Consider the following 22,063-nt stretch of genomic DNA (forward strand, 5'->3'; position numbering starts at 1 on the left):
GAGCTCAAGGTACATCGTATTAAGAATGCTTACAGAGGCCAGGCACGGTGGCTCACGCCTGTAATCCCAGCACTTTGAGAGGCCAAGGTGGGTGGATCATGAGGTCAGGAATTCGAGATCAGCCTGGCCAACATGGTGAAACCCCATCTCTACTAAAAATACAAAAATTAGATGGGTGTGGTGGAGCAGGCCTGTAATCCCAGCTACTCAGAAGGCTGAGGCGGGAGAATTGCTTGAACCCGAGAGGCGGAGGTTGCAGTGAGCCGAGATCATGCCACTGCACTCCAGCCTGGGCAACAGAGCAACACTCCGTCTCAAAAAAAAAAAAAAAAAAAAGAATGCTTACAGATAGGGAGGCAAGAACCAAAGTGTAGAAACTAGAAGAGGAGGGTGGGGAGTGGACTGTCATTTATGATTTCTAACAATCACTCAGACTAGTGTTTCTTTTCTTTCAGGGCTTTATCTTCGGTAATAGTTGCACAAGTTGTAAAGGAGCATAAGACAATCTGTATGGCTTGATTTACTTTCAGTATAATAGCTAGGTAGAGAAAACTACAGCCATATGCAAATATGAAATCCAAATAAGGCTGGGCGCAGTGGCTTACGTCTCTAATCCCAGCACTTGGGAGGCCAAGGCAGGCGGATCACTTGAGGCCAGGAGTTCAAGACCAGCCTGACCAACATAGTGAAACCCTGTCTCTCTAAAACTACAAAAATTAGCCAGTCTTGGTGGCATATGCCTGTAATCCCAGCTATTTGCGGGGCTGAGGCACGAGAATAACTTGAACTGGGGAGGTGGAGGCTGCAGTGAGTCGAGATTATGCCACTGCACTCCAGCCTGGGTGACAGAGTGAGACTCTGTCTAATAAAAAAAAGAAAGCCATGTAAAATAGATAAGTTATACCCCAAGCTATGTTTTTGCCTTTGTTGTTGTTTTTGAGACAAAGTCTTGCTCTGTTATCCAGGCTGGAGTGCAGTGGCATGATCTCAACTTACTGTAGCCTCCACCTCCCAGGCTCAAATGATCCTCCCACCTCAGCCTCCCAAGTAGCTGAGACTACAGTCAAGCACCCCCATGCCTAGCTAGTTTTTTGTTTTGTTTTGTTTTGTTTTTTCTTTTTTGTTTTTTTTGGAGATGGAGTCTCTCTCGCTAAGCTGGAGTGCAGTGGCATGACCTTGGCTCACTGCAACCTCTGCCTCCCAGGTTCAAGCAATTCTCTCTGCCTCAGCCTCTCAAATAGCTGGGATTACAGGCACCCACCACCACACCTGGCTAATTTTTCTATTTTTAGTAGAGACGGGGTTTCACCATGTTGGCCAGGCTGGTCTCCTACTCCTGACCTCAGGCGATCCACTCGGCCTGGCTGGTTTTTTTTCCTTTTTGTAGAGACAGGGTCTCACCGGCTCAGGCTGGTCTCAAGTGATCCTCCTACCTTGGCCTCCCAAAATGCTGGGATTACATATGTGAGCCACTCCACCTAGCCATGTTTTTGCCTTTGAGATTGGAGAGAAGCATTCTCAAAAAGCCTTGATGGAGGGTCTTTTCAACGTGAGTCTTGAGAAATGGATGAGATCTGATTAGGAGAGGCACCTGTCCAGGCTTACTTACTAAAAGTATGTTAAAGAATATGGAGAATAAGGCCAGACATGGTAGCTCACACCTGTAATCCCAGCACTTCGAGAGGCCAAGGTAGGCAGATCACTTGAGGTCAGAAGATTGAGACCAGCCTGGCCAAGATGGTGAAACCCTGTCTTTACTAAAGGTACAAAAATTAACCCGGCCTGGTGGCACATGCCTGTAGGCCCAGCTACTTGGGAGGCTGAAATGGGAGAATCACTTGAACTCAGGGGTCAGAGGTTGCAGTGAGCCAAGATCGTGCCACTGCACTCCAGGCTGGGTGACGGAGCTAGACCCCGTCTCAAAAAACAGAATATGGAAGATAAAGGGAAACATAAAGCCTATAATGGCAATAGATATACTTTGAGGAGAATAGAAAATATGGCTAATTCAGGCCATAGGACATACTGGATTTGAATATAGACAGCCTGAAACTACAGTCTTATCAGAATCTGCATTTACATGTTCAGTTTTGCATACCTCAAAGACAGGAATTTTATATACTTAGTATTTCGGGGGAAGTTTTATGTCACCATCTTCCTAGTACGGACTGTCCTCTTTTTAAACTCCCTGCCCTCTTTTTTTTTTTTTTTTTTTTTTTTTTGAGACAGAGTCTCGCTCTGTCGCCCAGGCTGGAGTGCAGTGGCCGGATCTCAGCTCACTGCAAGCTCCGCCTCCCGGGTTTACGCCATTCTCCTGCCTCAGCCTCCCGAGTAGCTGGGACTACAGGCGCCCGCCACCTCGCCCGGCTAGTTTTTTTGTATTTTTAGTAGAGACGGGGTTTCACCATGTTAGCCAGGATGGTCTCGATCTCCTGACCTTGTGATCCGCCCGTCTCGGCCTCCCAAAGTGCTGGGATTACAGGCTTGAGCCACCGCGCCCAGCCTTCCCTGCCCTCTTTTTAAACTCCCTGCTTTCCAGTGAAACTGCAACATTCTGACGTTATATATGATTTTTAGTCTTTAATATTTCTCTAAGAACACCTAATCATTTATGATAAGATTCCTCATTTTAATATGCAGACATTCTAGAATTTGACTTGGGCTAAGAAGTTATACCCTCATTTTCAGAAAATTAATTCCTTAATTCCTTTATTTCTTTTTTTATTTTTTAATTTTTTTAAATTTTTGAGACAGAGTCTTGCTGTGTCGCCCAGGCTGGAGTGCAGTGGCACGATCTAGGCTCACTGCAAGCTCCACCCCCCGGGTTCACACCATTCTCCTGCCTCAGCCTCCCAAGTAGCTGGGATTACAGGCGCCCGCCACCACACCCGGCTAATTTTTTGTATTTTTAGTTGAGACGGAGTTTCACCGTGTTAGCCAGGATGGTCTCGATCTCCTGACCTCATGATCCACCCACCTCGGCCTCCCAAAGTGCTGGGATTACAGGCGTGAGCCACTGCGCTCGGCTCCTTTATTTCTTAAGCATACATTATTATCTAAAACTTGATGAATTTTTCACTCTTCACCTTTAGGTCCTCTGATTTCCCAGTAATTGTGATTTTTTTCAAAGGTGCACATCTGTCTCTGTCCCCTAGGTGTTTAGGATCTTTTAGCCCTGACTTTCTGGTGATGTTATCACCTGGGGATGATTTGTGTTGTCACTCCTCTCCCCGAACAAGAGATTGTACCAATGTGTTAATCAAACAGAGAAACTTTAGTATGCCTTATATGTTCTGTGACCAAAGGTATTAAGACCTTTCAACTCCAGAAACCTCTGCTTCACCTAATTTAAGTGTTCTGGGGCTTACTGTTTATATTCTTATACATTTCTCATATCCAGATATGACAGCTAAGAATTTTGAGTCATGCCAGATCCCGAGTATGGAAGCCGACAAAGAAACGTTTTTAGGGCACCTAATCAGTTCTGGAGAAGCTCCAGAAGACCTGATCTTTAAGAATTTCTAGCTCCTGGGACCCAGCACTAGAAGATCTGATCAAAGAGTTTAGCAAAGTATTAGCCTCTTGAAACTTAAATTCAAATCATAAAACTTCTTTTTTTTTTTTTTTTTTTTTTTGAGATGGAGTCTCGCTCTGTCGCCCGGGTTGGAGTGCAGTGGCCAGATCTCAGCTCACTGCAAGCTCCGCCTCCCGGGTTCACGCCATTCTCCTGCCTCAGCCTCCCGAGTAGCTGGGACTACAGGCGCCCGCCACCTCGCCCGGCTAGTTTTTTGTATTTTTTTAGTAGAGACGGGGTTTCACCGTATTAGCCAGGATGGTCTTGATCTCCTGACCTCGTGATCCGCCCGTCTCGGCCTCCCAGAGTGCTGGGATTACAGGCTTGAGCCACCGCGCCCGGCCCAAATCATAAAACTTCTAAGGGAAAATTATACCAGCTCAGTTGTAACTGGCTCTACATAAAGAACGCCACTGATAGTTATCTGAGATTTTATGTAAATATATATAAAATATATATTTATTTATAAATTTAATTTTATTTAAATAAAAATGTTTTGGAGTACATAATATATTCTTTTTTTTTTTTTTTTTTTTTTTTGAGACGGAGTCTCGCTCTGTCACCCAGGCTGGAGTGCTGTGACCGGATCTCAGCTCACTGCAAGCTCCGCCTTCCGGGTTCACGCCATTCTCCTGCCTCAGCCTCCTGAGTAGCTGGGACTACAGGCGCCCGCCACCTCACCCGGCTAGTTTTTTGTATTTTTTAGTAGAGACAGGGTTTCACCGTGTTAGCCAGGATGGTCTCAATCTCCTGACCTCGTGATCCGCCCGTCTCGGCCTCCCAAAGTGCTGGGATTACAGGCTTGAGCCACCGCGCCCGGCCTACGTAATATATTCTTATGGTTAACCAGATATATATGTAGATTGATAAGTATGGAAAAGTTGTACAGTGAAAAGTCTCATTCCTGTTCCTCTCTATCCGTTTCCCCTCCCCAGAGAGTAATACCTTGTTAGTTTTTAGGTTTATATTCCTTCAAAGTTTTATCCTACAAATGCAAGTGTACATTTTCCACCTTCCATCTTGGATATAAAAAGGGAGATTTGTACTCCCCTTAATTGGGAGCCAATCTTGCCAGCTCTTTTATCCCTGAATTATTTTCCTTGCTGAAAAACACTGCCTTGAGGGAGTAAGAGCAGTTAAGTATTTTATCTAATGATTTGATGTCCTCCACCTCACCACTGCCTCTTTATTTAAATGAACCTACTATATAGTAACTGAATACTTGGGGTCTGTGAAAAGTTGTTTAAGCCACATTACAGAGTTTGGACTTTGTCTCAGGATCAGTGGATAACCTCTGCAGTAGAAAGCTGCTTAAAAGCAAGGGGGTGGTATAGATTTGGATTTTGGAAGATCATCCAAGCAGAATGGACAGTAGATTAGAGGAGTGTGGGAGTGGGCTAAGAGGCCAATCAGGAGGACTGGTGAGAGATGATGATGCTAATCTGAATTTAGGGCATTGGCAGAGAGGCCAGAGAAAAGTGAGTGTATTGGGGCAATGTTTAGGAGATAGAATCAACAGACTGGGCAATTAGTGGAATGTATGGGGTGAAGGAGAGAAAGAAATACAGATGGCACTCAGGTTTCATTCTTCAGAGTGCAAGGGGGAGCACAAGGGAAAGAGATTTTGTGGAGTAGTGGAACATAGGCTGAGCTTTGGCTATGTAAGCAAGCACAAATGTGTACTAAATCCGGAGTTAGGAGAGATTTGGGCTGATGATAGAAATTTGGAATCTAGCAATAGATCATAATCGTGAAGCTTTGTGAATGACAAGTCACATAGGAATGTGTAGATTGAAAGATTGATTGGAAGATAGCTGAGGACCTAGGACTGGACCTTGAAGAATGTCAGCACTTTAAGGGTGTTTTCAAAGTATAACCACCTGAGGTCAGCTGGGCATAGTGATGCCCATCTGTAGTCTCAGCTGTTTGGGAGGCTGAGGCAGGTGGATCAAGGGCTGCAGTGAGCTAGGATCAAGCCACTGCACTCCAACCTGGGTGACACAGTGCTGGGCCTTTAAAAACAAAAAAAACAAGAAAAAAAAAATAAAGTGTAACCTGAGGACTACCAGCGTGTGAATCCTGTGGATGTGAATCCTGTGGATGAGCTATAAAATTCAGATTCAGATTCCTGAGTCCCAAGAGGACCTTGGGGTATTCACATCCCTCTGAGAGACCATCAGTAGTGTTTTTAAGAAACATTTTGGCAGGGCGCAGTGGCTCACGCTTGTAATCCCAGCACTTTGGAAGGCCGAGGCAGGTGATCACCTGAAGTTGGGAGTTCAAGACCAGCCTGACCAACATTGAGAAACTAAAAATACAAAATTACTAAAAATACAAAACTACTAAAAATACAAAATTAGCTGGGTGTGGTGGCACATGCCTGTAATCCCAGATACTCAGGAGGCCGAGGCAGGAGAATTGCTTGAACCCGGGAGGTGGAGGTTGCGGTGAGCCAAGATCACGCCATTGCACTCCAGCTGGGACAACAAGAGTGAAACTCCATTTCAAAAAAAAAAGATTTCAGGAATTTTTTGCACACCACAGTTGGAGATGTAAGAGATGGGTGAAGGAAGTGAGTACTACAAAAGAAGCTTCAGGAGTGACCAGAGAGTGACATAAAAGGAAAGCCATGAGAAAAATAACACTGACAAGGAAACAGATCTTTGAGAAGGAGGATGGTATCAGCTGTTGCATTGCCAAAAGGATCAAGTAAGAGGAGAACTAAAATGGATCATTGAATATTACAACATGAAAATAGTTGGTGACTTTGTCAGGAATATTTCCCTACTATATAGTGCTGGAGGCAGAAGCTAGATTCTCATAGGCTGTGCAGTGAATGGGAATGGAAGAAGTGGTTATTGCTGGGGAAGTGATGCCTTGTGAAAGCTTGGCTATAAAAGGGGTAGATATTGACAGGGTGTTAATAGCTGGGTGTGTTGTCAAGGGAGTGTGTATTTTAATCTGTGAGAGACCTGAGTTAATTGATATGCTAGTGAGAAGAAGCTTATAGAGATAGGAAGTTAGGAAATAGGAATATGGGTTGTAGCTGGAATGGAATCTAGAGCGTTAGATGGGAAGAAATCCTAATGGGAGGGAAAAAATGATGTAGATATGGGGAAGTGTGTAAGTTGATTGGCAGGAGGTGAAGGTGGCAGTTGTTCCCATCTGATGGCTTTTGTTTATCTGTGAAGGGGTTGTTGGGGGAGTGACAGGTGGTGCATCAGAAGTGTTTGCTTCTTATGGAAAATGGCAGTTAATAGATGAGGGAAGCAAATTACTTGAGCAGAATTAAGATTGAGATTAGAGACCATGAGTTTATGATTGCACCGTAATGTGTCTTTTAGCTCCTTAAAGTTTTTCCTGTTTTGTATTTTCAAAGTAATTTTTTCATACCAACAGATTTTTTTCTGTATCTCAGTTCCACGAGGTAAATTATGAAGTGTGATATCTTGACTTTCAAAATATCAAAAGAAAGTATCATTTTATTTTAGATTTTTTTGGATTTATATTGATATGTAAATGTTTAAGGCCAGCATATGTTTAAATAGAATCAGCTTTGTTATTCTCGGGAACTACTGTTTTTACTTTCAGTTTTTGAGTGCTTGTTTTCATTTGAAAAACGATTTTTTATTTGTTTCCTGTTTCAGGAGATTTACTGACCTTAAGCACTATAGTGATGAACTACAGTCTGTCATCTCACATCTTCTTCGTGTCAGAGCTGTAAGTGATCCCCAAAAGCTTTTTGATGCACATTTATAAGGAAGTGCTTCTCATTTAATCATTATGTTTTTAAGTAATGGGTGGTATTTATCATGAATACCTGAGTTTTGCATTTGAATTTAATATGTTCATCCTCTAAACTGCACTTTTTAAAAAAATGTGAAATGGTTTCTGTTATAAACAACTCAAAGAATTTTGGCCTGTTTTCTCCATGGTTTGTAATAGAATAGTTGTTTCAGATGTTGTCAAAAGGCCTGCCGTTTCAGTGCTGGAATGTGAATATGTGTAGGATTTTAGATCTACATATCGTGTTCTTTCATGTTTTTTTTAGAGGTCTGTGAAATAGTTTATAGATTTTAGGCCATCCTGTGTCTGTGCTCTTAAATTCTACCAAATAAACTAATTTTAGATAATAGTCTGCCATGACAAAAGGGGCTAGAAATCAAGGAATAATAATTATACTTAACCATATAGTTCGGCTGTAATAGGCAAGGAGGAAAATACTTTTCAGTAAATTAATGTACCTGGAAAATGTACCATCCACTCTGGTCCCTTGTGGTAACCTAGAGGGAACCTTAGAACATGCCTGTGCCAAAGGCTTTGAAAGAGACTAGGATACCAGGTAAGGTCACATTTTATGCTGATTGGAATCTGTAATCCTCTTTTTCATTATTATTACTTTTTTTTTTTTTTTTTTGAGACAGAGTCTTGCTCTGTCACCCAGGCTGGAGTGCAGTGGCACAATCTCAGCTCACTGTAACCTCCGCCTCCGGGGTTCAAGCAATTCTCCTGCTTCAGCCTCCTGAGTAGCTGGGATTACAGGCATGTGGCACCATGCCCAGCTATTTTTGTATTTTTAGTAGAGATGGGGTTTCACCACGTTGACAAGGCTGGTCTCCAACTCCTGGCCTCAAGTGATCTGCCCACCTCAGCCTCCCTAAGTGCTGGGATTATAGGCATGAGCCACTGCGCGCCTGGCCAGAATCCTCTTGAAATGAAATATGTTGCCTGGAATTTATTTTAATGAGTCTACCAATGAGCAGTGGAGAGCGGGGGCAGTTTTAGAAGAAATGAGTTTGGCCATATAATTATCATTGAAGCTGGGTGTTGGGAAATGGAGGTATATCCTTCTGTTCTATATGCTTTTTGTATGTTTCAAGATTTCCATGACAGTACAGAAAAAATAGAATAAAAAAATTCTTCTGAAGATCTTATATTGTTTTGATCTCCAGTTTAACTGTTCAAGAGTATCATTGGACTCTTTGAATAAATTATAAGATACCTTCTCATAAAAGAAAAGTTACCGGTGATAATTATTAGGCTACAGTCAAGAACTGGGTGTTAGAAAATACTGTGGATTAATGAGATAAAATTTCTGGACCTTTGGTTGCCTTGAAATTACCCAGACAAATTAGGCATTAGTTCTCGTGGGAGGTGCGGATGGGGACAAACATTCAGAGAATCTGCATTGTACACATTACTTCTAGTTTTTTTTTCTGAAGTGGTTTTTCAGCAACTTCTCTTCGTCTCTTCCATGCTTCCTAGTAGAGGATGAATGCTCAGCTTCTAGGAAGGAGGTTTGGTATTTGAAAGTACAGGGGTCTAGAAAAGTTAGTGTTAGAATGACATTTTCCATCATATATTCTCTGGAATGCTAACCCTGTAAGATGTTCCTACTGCAAATCGTATCTGCCTTGAGCAGTCATGATTCTTATGTGATGTTAAAGGTCTGAAAAGTCCTACAGAAAAAAACCTGTTGATTTTATTGTCTCGATGTTTTCCAACCTTACTTGATGATGGAAGCACTTAAAAAGAAAGAAGAACATTCAACACTGCACAGAATGCTCAAAAAGTACTTGGGGGCTAGGCACAGTGGCTCATACCTGTAATCCCAGCACTTTGGGAGGCCAAGGTGGGCGGATCACTTGAGGTCAGGAGTTTGAGACCAGCCTGACCAGCATGGTGAAACCCTGTTTCTACTAAAAATACAAAAACTAGCTGGGTGTGGTCGTGCACGCCTGTAATCCCTGCTACTCGGGAGACTGAGGTGGGATAATTGGTTGAACCCAGAAGGCAGAGGTTGCAGTGAGCCGAGATCGTGCCACTATGCTGTAGCCTGGGAGACAGAGTGAGACTGTCTCAAGATAATAATAATAATAAGAAGAAGGAAGTGACATCCTAGAGAAATTAGTTTAGAGGTCTGGGGACAACCTGTAAGAGTTTCAAGTAGAAATAGGACTGACTATGAGCTTTGTCCCGGAAGCTGGTTCCAGCACAGGGGCCAGCGTCTTTTTCTGAAGGCCAGATAGCAGGTGTTTTCAGCTTTGTTAGCTTTATGGTTTCTGTTGCATCTGTTCAGCTCCACTGTGAGTCTGACTGTGCTCCAGTGAGACTCAATTTACAAAACAAGTGGCAGACCTGTAGTGTGTGGACCCCAGTCTAGTGGGTATGTGTCTCCTCAGAGCAGGCCAACGATAGATGGAAAATATTTTATGATCCTCACACACCTACTTGAAGTATTTGCAGTGGCGGTTCTGTCACTGTAAGGGGAGATCTTGAAAGGGTTGATTTGTTCTGTCATTAATGCCTAATTCCTCATACTCGTGTTTGAGTAAGGAATCAGGGAGATAATTTATCCTTAGAATTTATACTTAGAACCTGTATACCAGAAATTTTTTCTAGAGCTTTTTGTAGGATGAACTTTTGGTCTTCCAGTTCATTTTCATAATGCTTTGGGGGAACATAAAGCAAATTAATTACCAAATTGAGGTTTTGTTTTAACTTGTAAAATTTCTGTGAATGACTAGGCAGTACACATTTCATTTCAGTGATGTAAATTGTAATTCTGTTGTTATTAAAATAATGTGTTCATTGGTTAGGAGTTATCTTTTGACAAAGTAGCATAGTTGCATATATTCAGCATTTATATATAAAACTGTATCTCAATAGAATTGAAAATACATCCTTTCCCTTGGTTAATTCCACTTTGGGAATTTTATTATAAGGAAACAGTCTGAAGGAAAAAGCCTTATTCTCAGAGATAACTTTTTATAATATTGAAAAATTAAGAATAACTGAATGCCAATAAGATTATTCAACAAGGAATGCTTGTATATTTTATACACTACTTAGTGAAATTTATGCAGCTATTTATAGTGGTATTTATTAAAGATAATACTAACCTGATGGGTAAGCATATTACCACTGTTGCTGTAGGCAATTTAAAAACAGTAATTAAAAACTTTGCAGAAAAAGAAGTATGAAAGTATAAGATATGATAAATATGGTAAGAGCACTGGTTTTAGTTTTAGGGGGATGGGATTTTCGGAGATTACTAATTTTCTTTTTTCTGTTTCCAAGTTTATTGTACTAAGCATGTTTTTTGTTTTTTGGGTTTTTTTTTTTTTTTTTTTGGATGAGGATATAACTTTGACCTAAAATCAATTTCTATTAAATATTTATTTCAGAGAGTAGCAGATCGACTCTATGGTGTATATAAAGTACATGGGAATTATGGGCGAGTTTTCAGGTAAGCATCATACAAACTTTAAAAATAAACAATTAGCTTTTTGCCTAAAAACAATAATTATTGAAAATTTATGAGTCTGGAGAGAAGGTTATTTCTTTTTTTTGTTTGTTTTTGTTTTTGTTTTTTTGAGACGGAGTTTCTCTCTTGTCATCCAGGCTGATGCAATGATGTGATCTCGGAAGCCCTGCTTCCTGGGCTCAAGCGATTCTCCTGCCTCAGCCTCCCCAGTAGCTGAGATTACAGGCATGTGCCATAACACCGGGCTAATTTTATATTTTTAGTAGAGGTGGGGTTTCACCATGTTGGTCAGGCTGGTCTCGAACTCCTGACCTCAGGTAATCTGCCCACCTCAGCCTCCCAAAGTGCTGGGATTACAGGCGTGAGCCACTGTGCCCAGCGTGAGAAGATTATTTTTTTCAAATAATGTCCTTTAATAGTGGTTTTCAAGGCTTTCATTTCAAAGCCTTTCTTTAAATAAAAATTAGTGAGAATTTTCAATATATTGATCAGATGAAAAGTAAAACTCTGATTGAAGCAGGGGTTGCAGCCTTTTGCTTTCTTGACAGAATGCCCAAGAATATTCCATTGGAAATTACTGGGTTACAGAATTAGTGATTTTTCTCTTTCTTTCTTTTTGTCATTTTATAATTTACAAAGACTTTTGCAGAGTGAGTTTTGTAGTCTTAGGTTAACTTTAGTGATAATTAGTATATTTGTTTATATGACTTGCATATTTTGGTTATTTTTGAACCACTTTTTTTTTTTTTTATACTTTAAGTTCTAGGGTAAGAACCACTTTCTTTTGTGAATTTTCATATGTGTTCATTATTTTGGTTGTGACATTTTAGAAGTTATTATCTAGATCTTTTTATAAGAAAAATATTCTTGCAAATATTCCATTATAAGTCCTTTTGATGGAGTTAATTTAAAATATGGCTTATTTTACATTTTTAATTGGATCATACATTCAAGTAGGGCAAAATTCAAAAGGAATAAAAGCTTATACAGTGAAAAGTCTCAGCCAGGTGTGGTTGCTCATGCTTGTAATCCCAGGACTTTCGGAAGCCACAGCAGGAGGATGGCTTGAGGCCAGGAGTTCAAGACCAGCCTGGGCAATATAGTGAGCCCCCATCTCTACAGAAAATTTTAAAAATTAACTGGGCATGGTGGCGTGCACCTGTGGTCCCAGCTGCTTGGAAGGCTGAGGTGGGAAGACCACTCAAGCCCAGGAGGTTGAGGCTACAGTGAATAGTGATGGTGTTACCACACTCCAGCCTGGGCAGCAGAGCAAGACCCTGTCTCAAAAAGAAAAAAGAAAAGTCTCCTCATCCCTGTCTGCCAACTATTCTGGTCTCCTGCTCTGACATAACTAATATCACTTTCTTAGTTTCTTGTATCCTTCTAGTAAAAAAAAAAGCACTGTTAATGGAATATATTAGCATACAAACAAATGCATTTTTCCTTTCTTTAAAGTGAAAGGGGAGGCTGGGTATAGGGGTTCACGCCTGTAATCCCAACACTTTGAGAGGCTGGGGTGGGCAGATTGATTGAGTCCAGAAGTTTGAGACTAGCCTGGGCAATATGACAAAACCCCATCCCTACAAACAGTACAAAAATTAGCTGGACATGGTAGCACGTACCTGTGGTCTCAGCTACTTGGGAGGCTGAGGTCGGAGGATCACTTGAGCCTAGGGGGGTTGAAACAGCCCAGGCTGGATGACAGAAACCCTGTCTCAAAAAAAACAAAACAAAACAAAAAAACAGAAAAAAAGAAAGAAAAGGGAGCATATTGTATACATTACATTGTTCATTTGCTTTACCTTGCTTCCCCTCGCCCCGCCTTTCTTTTTTTAAAAATAGAGACAGGGTTTTGCTATGTTGCCCAGGCTGGTCTTGAATTCCTGGGCTCAAGAGATCCTCCTGCCTCAGCCTCCCAAAGTGCTGGGATTGCAAGCATGAGCTACCACATCTGGCCTTTCCTATTTTGTTTTTTGTGTGGAGACAGACTCTCACTCTGTCGCTTAGGCTGGAGTATAGTGGTGCAATCTCAAATCACTGCAACCTCTGCCTCCTGGTTCAGGCGATTCTCCTGCCTCAGCCTCCCAAGTAGCTGGGATTACAGGTGCATGCTACCACAGCCAGCTACGTTTTGTACGTTTTGTGTTTTTAGTAGATAACAGGATTTCACCATGGTGGCCAGGCTGGTCTCGAACTCCTGACCTCAAGTGATCTGCCTGCCTCAGCCTCCCAAAGTGCTGGGATTACAGGCGTGAGCCACTGCATCCAGCCTGGTTTTTGTTTTGGGTTTTTTTTTTTTTAAATGGAGTCTTGTTCTGTCGCCCAGGCTGGAATGCAGTGGCACAATGTCAGCTCACTACAACCTCCGCCTCCTGGTTTCAAGCAATTCTCTGCCTCAGCCTCCTGAGTAGCTGGGATTACAGGCACCCGCCACCACACCTGGGCTTTTTTCTTTTTTTTTGTATTTTGGTGGAGATGGGATTTCACCCTGTTGACCAGGCTGGTCTTGAACTCCTGACCTCATGATCCACCCGCCTTCGCCTCCTAAAATGCTGGCTTTACAGGCGTGAGCCACCGCACCTGTTTTTTGTTGTTGTTGTTAATACAGGGTCTCACTTTGTCACCGAGGCTGGAGTGCAGCCGTGTGGTCTTGGCTCACTGCAACCTCTGCCTCTCAGGCTCTAGTGAACCTCCTGCCTCAGCCCCCCGAGGAGCTGGGACTACAGGCACACACCACCATGCCCTGCTACTTTTTGTATTTTTTGCAGAAATGGGACTTTACTATGTTGCCTGGCGTGGTGGCTCATGCCTATAATCCCAGGACTTTGGGATGCCAAGGCGGGTGGATCACATGAGGTCAGGAGTTCGAGACCAGCCTGGCTAACATGGTGAAACCCTGTCTCTACTAAAAATAAAAAAATTAGTCAGGCATGGTGGTGGGGTCCTACAATCCCAGCTAATCAGGAGACTAAGGCAGGAAAATTGCTTGAACCCAGGAGGTGAAGGTTGCAGTGAGCTGAGATCACGCCAGTGCACTCCAGCCTGGGTGGCAGAGTGAGACTTCATCTCAAAAAATAAAAAAATTTTTTCTCAGGTGGTGGGTTCTAGGTGGGGAAAAAAATTCTCATTTCTTCTGTATTTTGTGGCTTCATAAATTTTTGATTCATCTGTAATTTATTTGAATGTAAGATGTAAGATAGAGATTTAAATTTAATTCATTTATTAGAGTAATAGATCATCCATATGTCTTTGGTTGATCAATATATTAAAATTAAATGCAAGTTGAGACAGATCAGGGTTATATGACATTTTTTAATTAAAAGACGCTTATTGGTATTATAAAAATGTAAACTCTTCATAACTAGGACTGGGAGTGTATGAAAATATGGTCAAGGCCGGGTGTGGTGGCTCAAGCCTGTAATCCCAGCACTTTGGGAGGCCGAGACGGGCGGATCACGAGGTCAGGAGATCGAGACCATCCTGGCTAACACGGTGAAACCCCGTCTCTACTAAAAAATACAAAAAACTAGCCGGGCGAGGTGGCGGGCGCCTGTAGTCCCAGTTACTTGGGAGGCTGAGGCGGGAGAATGGCGTGAACCCGGGAGGCGGAGCTTGCTGTGAGCTGAGATCCGGCCACTGCACTCCAGCCTGGGCGACAGAGCGAGACTCCGTCTCAAAAAAAAAAAAAAAAAAAGAAAACATGGTCAAATGTAAAAGAATAGTGTAATGGGAAGAAAGACAAATAGTAGTATACTTTTTGAAGTCTACCTCATGCTATCTGACTTAACATTGATTTTAAATTTATGCATGAGTCATCTCTAATTTTTAGTATTACTCAAACTGGAACCCAATTAAACTTGGGAACAATGCTTATTTAAAAACAAAAATTATATCCCATAGGAGACATGGGGGGGAGGATTAACATAAACTAAACATTCTCAAAGGTAGCACGTTTATTATAGTTAATAAATAAACTTTTTAATTAATTTGAGAGGCAGGTAGACAAAAGATCAATTGGTTGAATCAAACTTTAAAGAAAATTATTTGCATTAATGCCACATGATAAATATTGTACAGGTTTTTTTTTTGCCAGCTTAATAAAAGAAAGCCACTTTACATTTAAAAAATTTCATGAGGCTGGGTGTGGTGGCCTGTAATCCCAGCACTTTGGGAGGCCAAGGAAGGAGGATCGCTTGAGGCCAAGAGTTCAAGACAAGCCTTGGCAACATAGCAAGACCCCATCTCTACAAAAATAACTAAAAAATTAGGCGTGGTGGCACATGCCTGTAGTCCTAGCTACTTGGGAGGCTAAGGCGGGAGGAACACTTGAGCCCAGGAGTTCGAGGTTATAGCAAGCTGTGATCACACCACTGCACTCCAGCCCAGGTGACAGAGCAACACCCTGTCTCTCTAAAAAATAAAAACAAAAATAAATAAATAAAAACATTTTATGAAAATGAGCCAGAAAGACCAGAGGTGGTTGAGGTAATTTAATCAAGACCCAAACTAGAGCGGTTGCCAGTGAAGAATGAAGAGGCCTAAATGATAGACTTACCAATGGATTTTTTCAGTCATTCAGCGCACAGTAACTGAGCTTCTGTTACCATGGTAGGTGCTAAGAATACCAAGATTTAATTTAGGGCAGCTGAGTGCCTAGGAGGATTGTGATAGAGAATGTAGGTGGAATGGTGGGTTTGAGGGATGAGTTTGAGGGTTCTCTTGTGGATAAATTGCATTCTAAAGATTTTTATTAAGCAGTTAGAAATTTGGATCAGGAATTTAAGAAGCCAGTGAGAATATGAGTTATATATACAAAGTGTCCTTACAAAGTGATTTTTTTTTAAACATAGGGTTAGTTGATAATATTAGAGGGTTAGAGCAAGTCTACAGGAGACTCAAGGGCCAAGCCTTAGGGAATATCTGTGTTCAGGGATCAGGCAAGAAATTGATGAGGAACCTGGAGTATGCAAAGTCAAGCAAGTGAAGGGAACACTTCAGTAAGGCTTGGAGTTACACTATAGAGAAATTGAATTTAGTCCAGGCATGGTGGCTCACGCCTATAATCCCAGCACTTTGAGAGGCCGAGGCAGGCAGATCACTTGAGGTCATGAGTTCAAGACCAGCCTGGCCAACATGGTGTTACCTCATCTCTACTAAAAATACAAAAATTTAGCCAGGTGTGTTGGTGTGCCTGTAATCCCAGCTACTTGGGAGGCTGAGGCAGGAGAATCGCCTGAACTGGGATGCAGAGGTTGCAGTGAGCCAAGATTGTGCCGCTGCACTCCAGCCTGGGTGGCAGAGCAAGACTCCATCTCAAAAAAAAAAAAAAAAAAAAAAGAGAGAAATTGAGTTTAGATGAGAAGGGGGAGAATGGGTAAGTACATCTTTGGTGTTAATTTGGAAAGCAGTTTAAGTGGTATGATATTATGTCCTAGTGATCCTAGGAATAAGAGGAAAGGATTAAGGAAGGAAAGACAGCAAGTTATTGATTAATCTTTTAAGAAAGTCCCTACCCATGGATGTGAAGATGGCAACAGTAGACACCGGGAACTGCTAGAGCGGGGAGGGAAGGTGGGAGGGGACAAGGGTTGAGAAACTAACTACTGGGCACTGTGCTCACTATGTGGGTGATGGGCTCATTTGTATCTGAAATCTCCGCACCATCCAGTATACACATGTAACAAACCTGCACATGTACTCCCTGAGTCTAAAATAAAAGTTGAAATTATTTTTTTTAAAAGTCCCTGAGGAGAAAGCTGAACTGTGGTTATTTTTGAAGGGGAGTAGGGCTTTTTTGAGGGGGCTGAGCCTGGGGCTGGGGAGGGATGGTGGACAGGGGAGGGATAGGAGCGTGGACGAGGGAGAAGGTAGGGAAAGCACAGAGCTGTCTTAAGGCAGGGGAGAGGTGAGTTGTAGAAGGCGCCATGAAGTGGGTGTCTTTTTTGAGAACAAATTTGTGTAATTGTGTGGTTGTGGGGATTGAGGGGAATGACATTGGGCAGTCTGTCTCAAACAGTGCAGAGAATTCTCTTTTGCGGGGGTTGGAGAGAGGGGTGCCGATAATACTCAAACTTGTCCTACTGCAAAACCTCCTTTCCCTTCCTTCATCAATTCACAGGGCATTGGCCACAAGCAGCTGTACCAAGTGCAGGAACTCTCTGAAGTCTTGAGTTTTATCAATTCGTGCAAAATCTACATTGTATGGATACTTTAATATTTATTTTTAAAAGTTTATTTTCGGCCGGGCGCGGTGGCTCAAGCCTGTAATCCCAGCACTTTGGGAGGCCGAGACGGGCGGATCACGAAGTCAGGAGATCGAGACCATCCTGGCTAACACGGTGAAACCCCGTCTCTACTTAAAAATACAAAAAACTAGCCGGGCGAGGTGGCGGGCGCCTGTAGTCCCAGCTACTCGGGAGGCTGAGGCGGGAGAATGGCGTGAACCCGGGAGGCGGAGCTTGCAGTGAGCTGAGATCCGGCCATTGCACTCCAGCCTGGGCGGCAGAGCGAGACTCCGTCTCAAAAATAAAAAAAAATAAAATAAATAAAAAAAAAAATAAAAGTTTATTTTCCCCCAGTAATGTTTAAGTAAAATTTATTCTTCAGAAAGAGTGTGCCATGTCTATTATATGGCTTCTGATATCCCTGGTGAAAACATCCCAGCCTGAGAAGCACTGATGAAGGCATCACTTAGGAATGTGGAAAGGATTGCTGAGCAGCGCCAGTTTGTGGGAGATGGTTTTTTTCTTTTCAGTGTTGCTGACCTATAAGAGTAATGAAAAAATTCAAAAGTTGGGGGCCACGTAATCGGAAAAAACCTTAATTTGTTCTTTGGTTCTTTGGAGAGAGGAAGAAATACAAAGCTGGTTTTATCAGCTTTTTTTTCTTAATTGAAATTTTTTCAAGATATTCCTTAAGTAATTTTTGTAAAATTGTGGCAGTTGGAGGTTGGAGTGAGAGAATGGACTGAGAAAAAAGACTGATCTGTGAGTGGAAAAGAACTGACATGAAGCGACATATGTTATGTAAGTGAGAAATGAGCAGGAATTAGCCTTTCAGAGAAGAAACGCGGAAGATTTTGTAGTATGATCATGGTGCTGCTGCTGTTATGTTTGTTTTGTTTGTTTGTTCATTTAAGTAGAGGAGTTTATTTTGTGCTCTTACATCCCTAGGCCTTTTGCAGCCTCCTTCCCCTATTAATAGCCCCTGACCCAATTTAGGATAAGCCTAAAAAAGGGCTATTCCCTATAGGGGCTTACAGTACTAGTTTCATGTTCAGACAGGAACTTTCAGATCCACCTGTACAGAAATGGACTAAATACATAGGTGGGGTTCACTCTGCAAAAGACTTAGAGAAGAGGGGGAAAGAATTTTAAGTACCAATAACTATGCATTTAAAAGCTGATGAAAGCAGTCAGGAGCTAATAGCCTGAAAATGTTGTGTTCTGTTAATTGAACATTTTAAAATATTCATCTTAATTCATAGGTTATGAATCCATATGGAAGCAACCAAAAGTAACTGTCTCTCCCAGATTTAGTGTTACAGTTCCTTTCAAGAGATTCCAGGAAAATATACAAATTTCTTTCAAAAAGCCATGTGCAAAGGTACACCAACTTGTTATGTACCTCAAAGCTCAAAGACACAAAGATGTACTTGTGTTTAATGATTCTATACTTTAATTTTTAATTTTTTAGTTATATGCATGGTAAGTGGGTGAAAAGCTCTTTTTTTTTTTTTTTTTTTTTTTTTTTTTGAGACAGAGCTTTGCTCTTGTTGCCCAGGCTGGAGTACAATGGTGCGATCTCGGCTCACCACAACCTCTGCCTCCCGGGTTCAAACGATTCTCCCGCCTCAGCCTCTCGAGTAGCTGGGATTACAGGCATGCAACACCATGCCCGGCTAATTTTGTATCTTTAGTAGAGATGGGGTTTCTCCATGTTGGTCAGGCTGGTCTCGAACTCCCGACCTCAGGTGATCCGCCCTCTTTGGCCTCCCAGAGTGCTGGGATTATAGGCGTGAGCCACTGTGCCCGGCTGAAAAGCTCTTTTGACTGAGACAACAAAAAAAGTTAAGTTGGGACTGGTAGATAGAGGACTCTGTTGGAGGTTGATTCTAGGCTCAGCTCTGTCTCTGATCAGCTGCCTGACTTTGAGTAAACTGTGTTAGGTTTCTGGGCCTGAGTGTCTATTCTTAATTGTTGGGGTAGATGAAGACAGTGATTTTCAAACCTTTTTTTAGCGTGGAGCTCTTGTTTAAACAAAGTTTCATACAGAAATATAAACAAATAGAACCTATTTCCACAGACCTGTTTGGGGCTAGAGATTTTATCCTCGATGAACACCAGACTGGGTTACTAAATTTAGCTCTAAACTTTTCTTTTTGTTGTAATTAATAATATTTTTCATTTCTGTCCAAAATCTTGACTCTTAGGCCTTCTTGGAGTCTTTTCCTTTTTTTTATTTAATGGGGCTATAAAATACTAGAGCAACCTTGGTGGTTTTTTAGTTGGAGTTCTAGATCCAAGAGGTGAGGGTGGACTTCAGGTTGTCTGAAGTCTCTGAAATTGTATACAAAATTGTGTGTGTGTGTGTGTGTGTGTTTTTAACTTTTTAGGGAAAAGATACATAGTTTTCATATATACTAAGAGTATATGTAATACTATTTTATTTTTTATGATATGTTGGAATTGAAGATGTTTATTATACATTCTTTAAATAGCAGAAAAATTGGAAACAACCTGTATAGCCAGGAAAATGGTTAAAAAGATTGTGAGTTGCCATTTAAAGTGATGTTTAGAACAAATTATTTTAATAGTATGGGAAAATACTATTTAAAAAAAGCATGATACAAACTCACATATACCATTTGATCTCAGCCACTTTACACAAATAAAAAGACTGGAAGGAGGTATATCAAAGTATGTTATCTCGTGGCATTTGGGATTATAGATTTATTTTCCCAGTTTACTATAATAAGCATATATAACTTCCATAAAAAGATTTTTAATGTAAAGCATTTCACAGAAATGACAACAAAATTATCTGTGGCTCTAGTAGCTTTCTTGTGTAATATGATTATTATTATTAAACTTTACTCTGCATCTACTGTTTCTATACAGTTGTCTTTTTCTGTTACCTACTAGAACAGTGGCTTGTAGTCAGGTGTGTTCATCAGAGCTATACATGGAGTATTTAAAAATGTACATGTCTCACTCTATCCCCACAGCTTCTGATTAAGTAGATCAAGAGTAGGGCCAGCATCCATATTTTTTAAAAGCTTTACAAATGATTTAAGTCAGCCCCCTAACTGAGAATGTTACCTATAACCAGCAGCTGTTTTGTATGATACTTACCTTACACTTAGCAGCAAGCATCAGCCTTTGAAGCCTTCACTTACATTTAGTTGTTAAGGGGAAACAGCATATTTGAGTTATAGAAAACAAACCCAAATATGGGTACTATACATTATTTTAAAGCTAGCTAGACAAGAATCTTGAAAAGACTCCATTTAATACTATTCCATATCTCTAATGCATGTTGCTTTTGTTTTATCTTTTACTCCCTAGTGAATGGAGTGCCATAGAAAAAGAAATGGGTGATGGACTGCAGAGTGCTGGTCATCATATGGATGTGTAAGTACCTCCAGAAGAACTTTTATGAAGCCCGAGGTGAAGTCCTGTAGTGAAGCGTTAGTGATTCTTCTATTCTTCTGTTTTTATGAAGTTTGCTGGCATTTATATTGTGCTCTATGTGTACATATCCGACTTAAATTTATCTCAGGAATGCAAAGTTAGTTTAACATTTGAAAATCAGTCTAATTTATATTTTAACAGAATGAAGATGAAAACATTGAAGGTATGTTCATTTCAATAAATGTAGAAAAAGCATTTGACGAATTTTAACACCCATTTACAGTAAAAAGTCTCATCAACTAGGGATAAAAGGGAATTTTCTCAGTCTAAAATTTATAGCCAATATTGTACTTAATAGTGAAATATTGAGGCTTTCTCCTAAGGTCAAGAAAAAGGCAAGGTTGTTTGCTCTCCCCGCTTTTAGTAAACGTTGTACTGGAGGCCCTGCTCAGTATAGTGAGACAAGAAAATTAAATAAGAGGCCTAAATATTAGGAAGAAGCAAAACTATATTTTCAGTAGACAAGGTCTTTTACTCAGAAAACCATAAACAATCAACCAAAAACATTGTAGAACTAACAACTGATTTTTTTTTTAAGAGACTGGGTCTCATTCTGCTGCCCAGGCTAGAGTGCATTGGTACAGTCACGGCTCACTGCAGCTTCAACCTTCTGGGCTCAAGCACGCCTCCCACCTCAGCCTCCCAAGTAGCTAGGACTGCAGGTGATGCCACCACGCCTGGCGAATTATTTTTATTTTTTTGTAGAGACAGAGTGTTGCTATGTTGCCCAGGTTGATCTTAGACTCTTGGCCTTAAGCAGTCCTCCTGCCTTGGCCTCCCAAAGTGCTGGGATTACAGGCATGAGCTGCTGTTCCCAGATTGAATTTAAAAAATTTTTTTTTTTCTTTTTTTAGAGATGGGGTCTTGCTGTGTTTCCCAGGCTGGTCTCAGACTTCTGGCCTCGGGATTCTCCCATCACAACCTCCCAAAGTGCTGGGATTAGCAGCAGGAACCACCACACCTGGCCAACAACTGAATTAATTTTATTTTTTCCAGCTTCTATTATGGGTTCAGGGGGTACACATGCAGGTTTGTAAATTGCCTGACGTGGGGGTTTGGTGTACAGATCATTTCATTACCCAGTAAGCTTAGTACCCGAGAGGAGGTTTTTCGAATCTCACCCTCCTCCTAACCTCCACCCTTAAGTAGGCGTTGGTATCTGTTGTTCTCTTCTTTGTATCCACGTGTACTGAATGTTTAGCTCCCACTTATAAGTGAGAATGTGTGATACTTGGTTTTTTGTTCCTGTGTTAATTCACTTAGGATAATAGCCTCCAGCTGCGTGCATGTTGCTGCATCCATATTGCTGCGTCTGTTCTTTTATTTGGCTATGTAGTATTCCATGGTATACATGTACCACAGTTTCTTTATCCAGTCCACCGTTCACGGCATTTAGGTTGATTCCATGTCTTTACTATTGTGAATACTGTGGCAGTGAACATAGGCATGCATGTATCCTTATGGTAGAATAATTTATATTTTGGGGGATATAGACCCAGAACTGGGAGATTGCTGGGTTGAATGGTACTT

The 22,063-nt window shown here is 41.3% G+C and overlaps 1 protein-coding gene across 6 annotated transcripts in view; it reads left to right on the forward strand.

Annotated features, from left to right (window-relative positions):
- The window catches only part of SNX4 (sorting nexin 4), a 79,669-nt gene that overhangs the window by 35,735 nt on the left and 21,871 nt on the right, over positions 1–22,063 (forward strand). For all 6 annotated transcript variants that reach the window (XM_065539115.2, XM_074033257.1, XM_005547921.5 and 3 more), the window contains 3 exons: positions 7,222–7,294; positions 10,762–10,823; positions 20,408–20,473. In XM_065539115.2, the coding sequence (XP_065395187.1) occupies positions 7,222–7,294; positions 10,762–10,823; positions 20,408–20,473 (201 nt within the window). The remainder of the gene's footprint in view (positions 1–7,221; positions 7,295–10,761; positions 10,824–20,407; positions 20,474–22,063) is intronic.

Source organism: Macaca fascicularis, chromosome 2 (assembly GCF_037993035.2).
Source record: "Macaca fascicularis isolate 582-1 chromosome 2, T2T-MFA8v1.1".
NCBI lineage: Eukaryota > Metazoa > Chordata > Mammalia > Primates > Cercopithecidae > Macaca > Macaca fascicularis.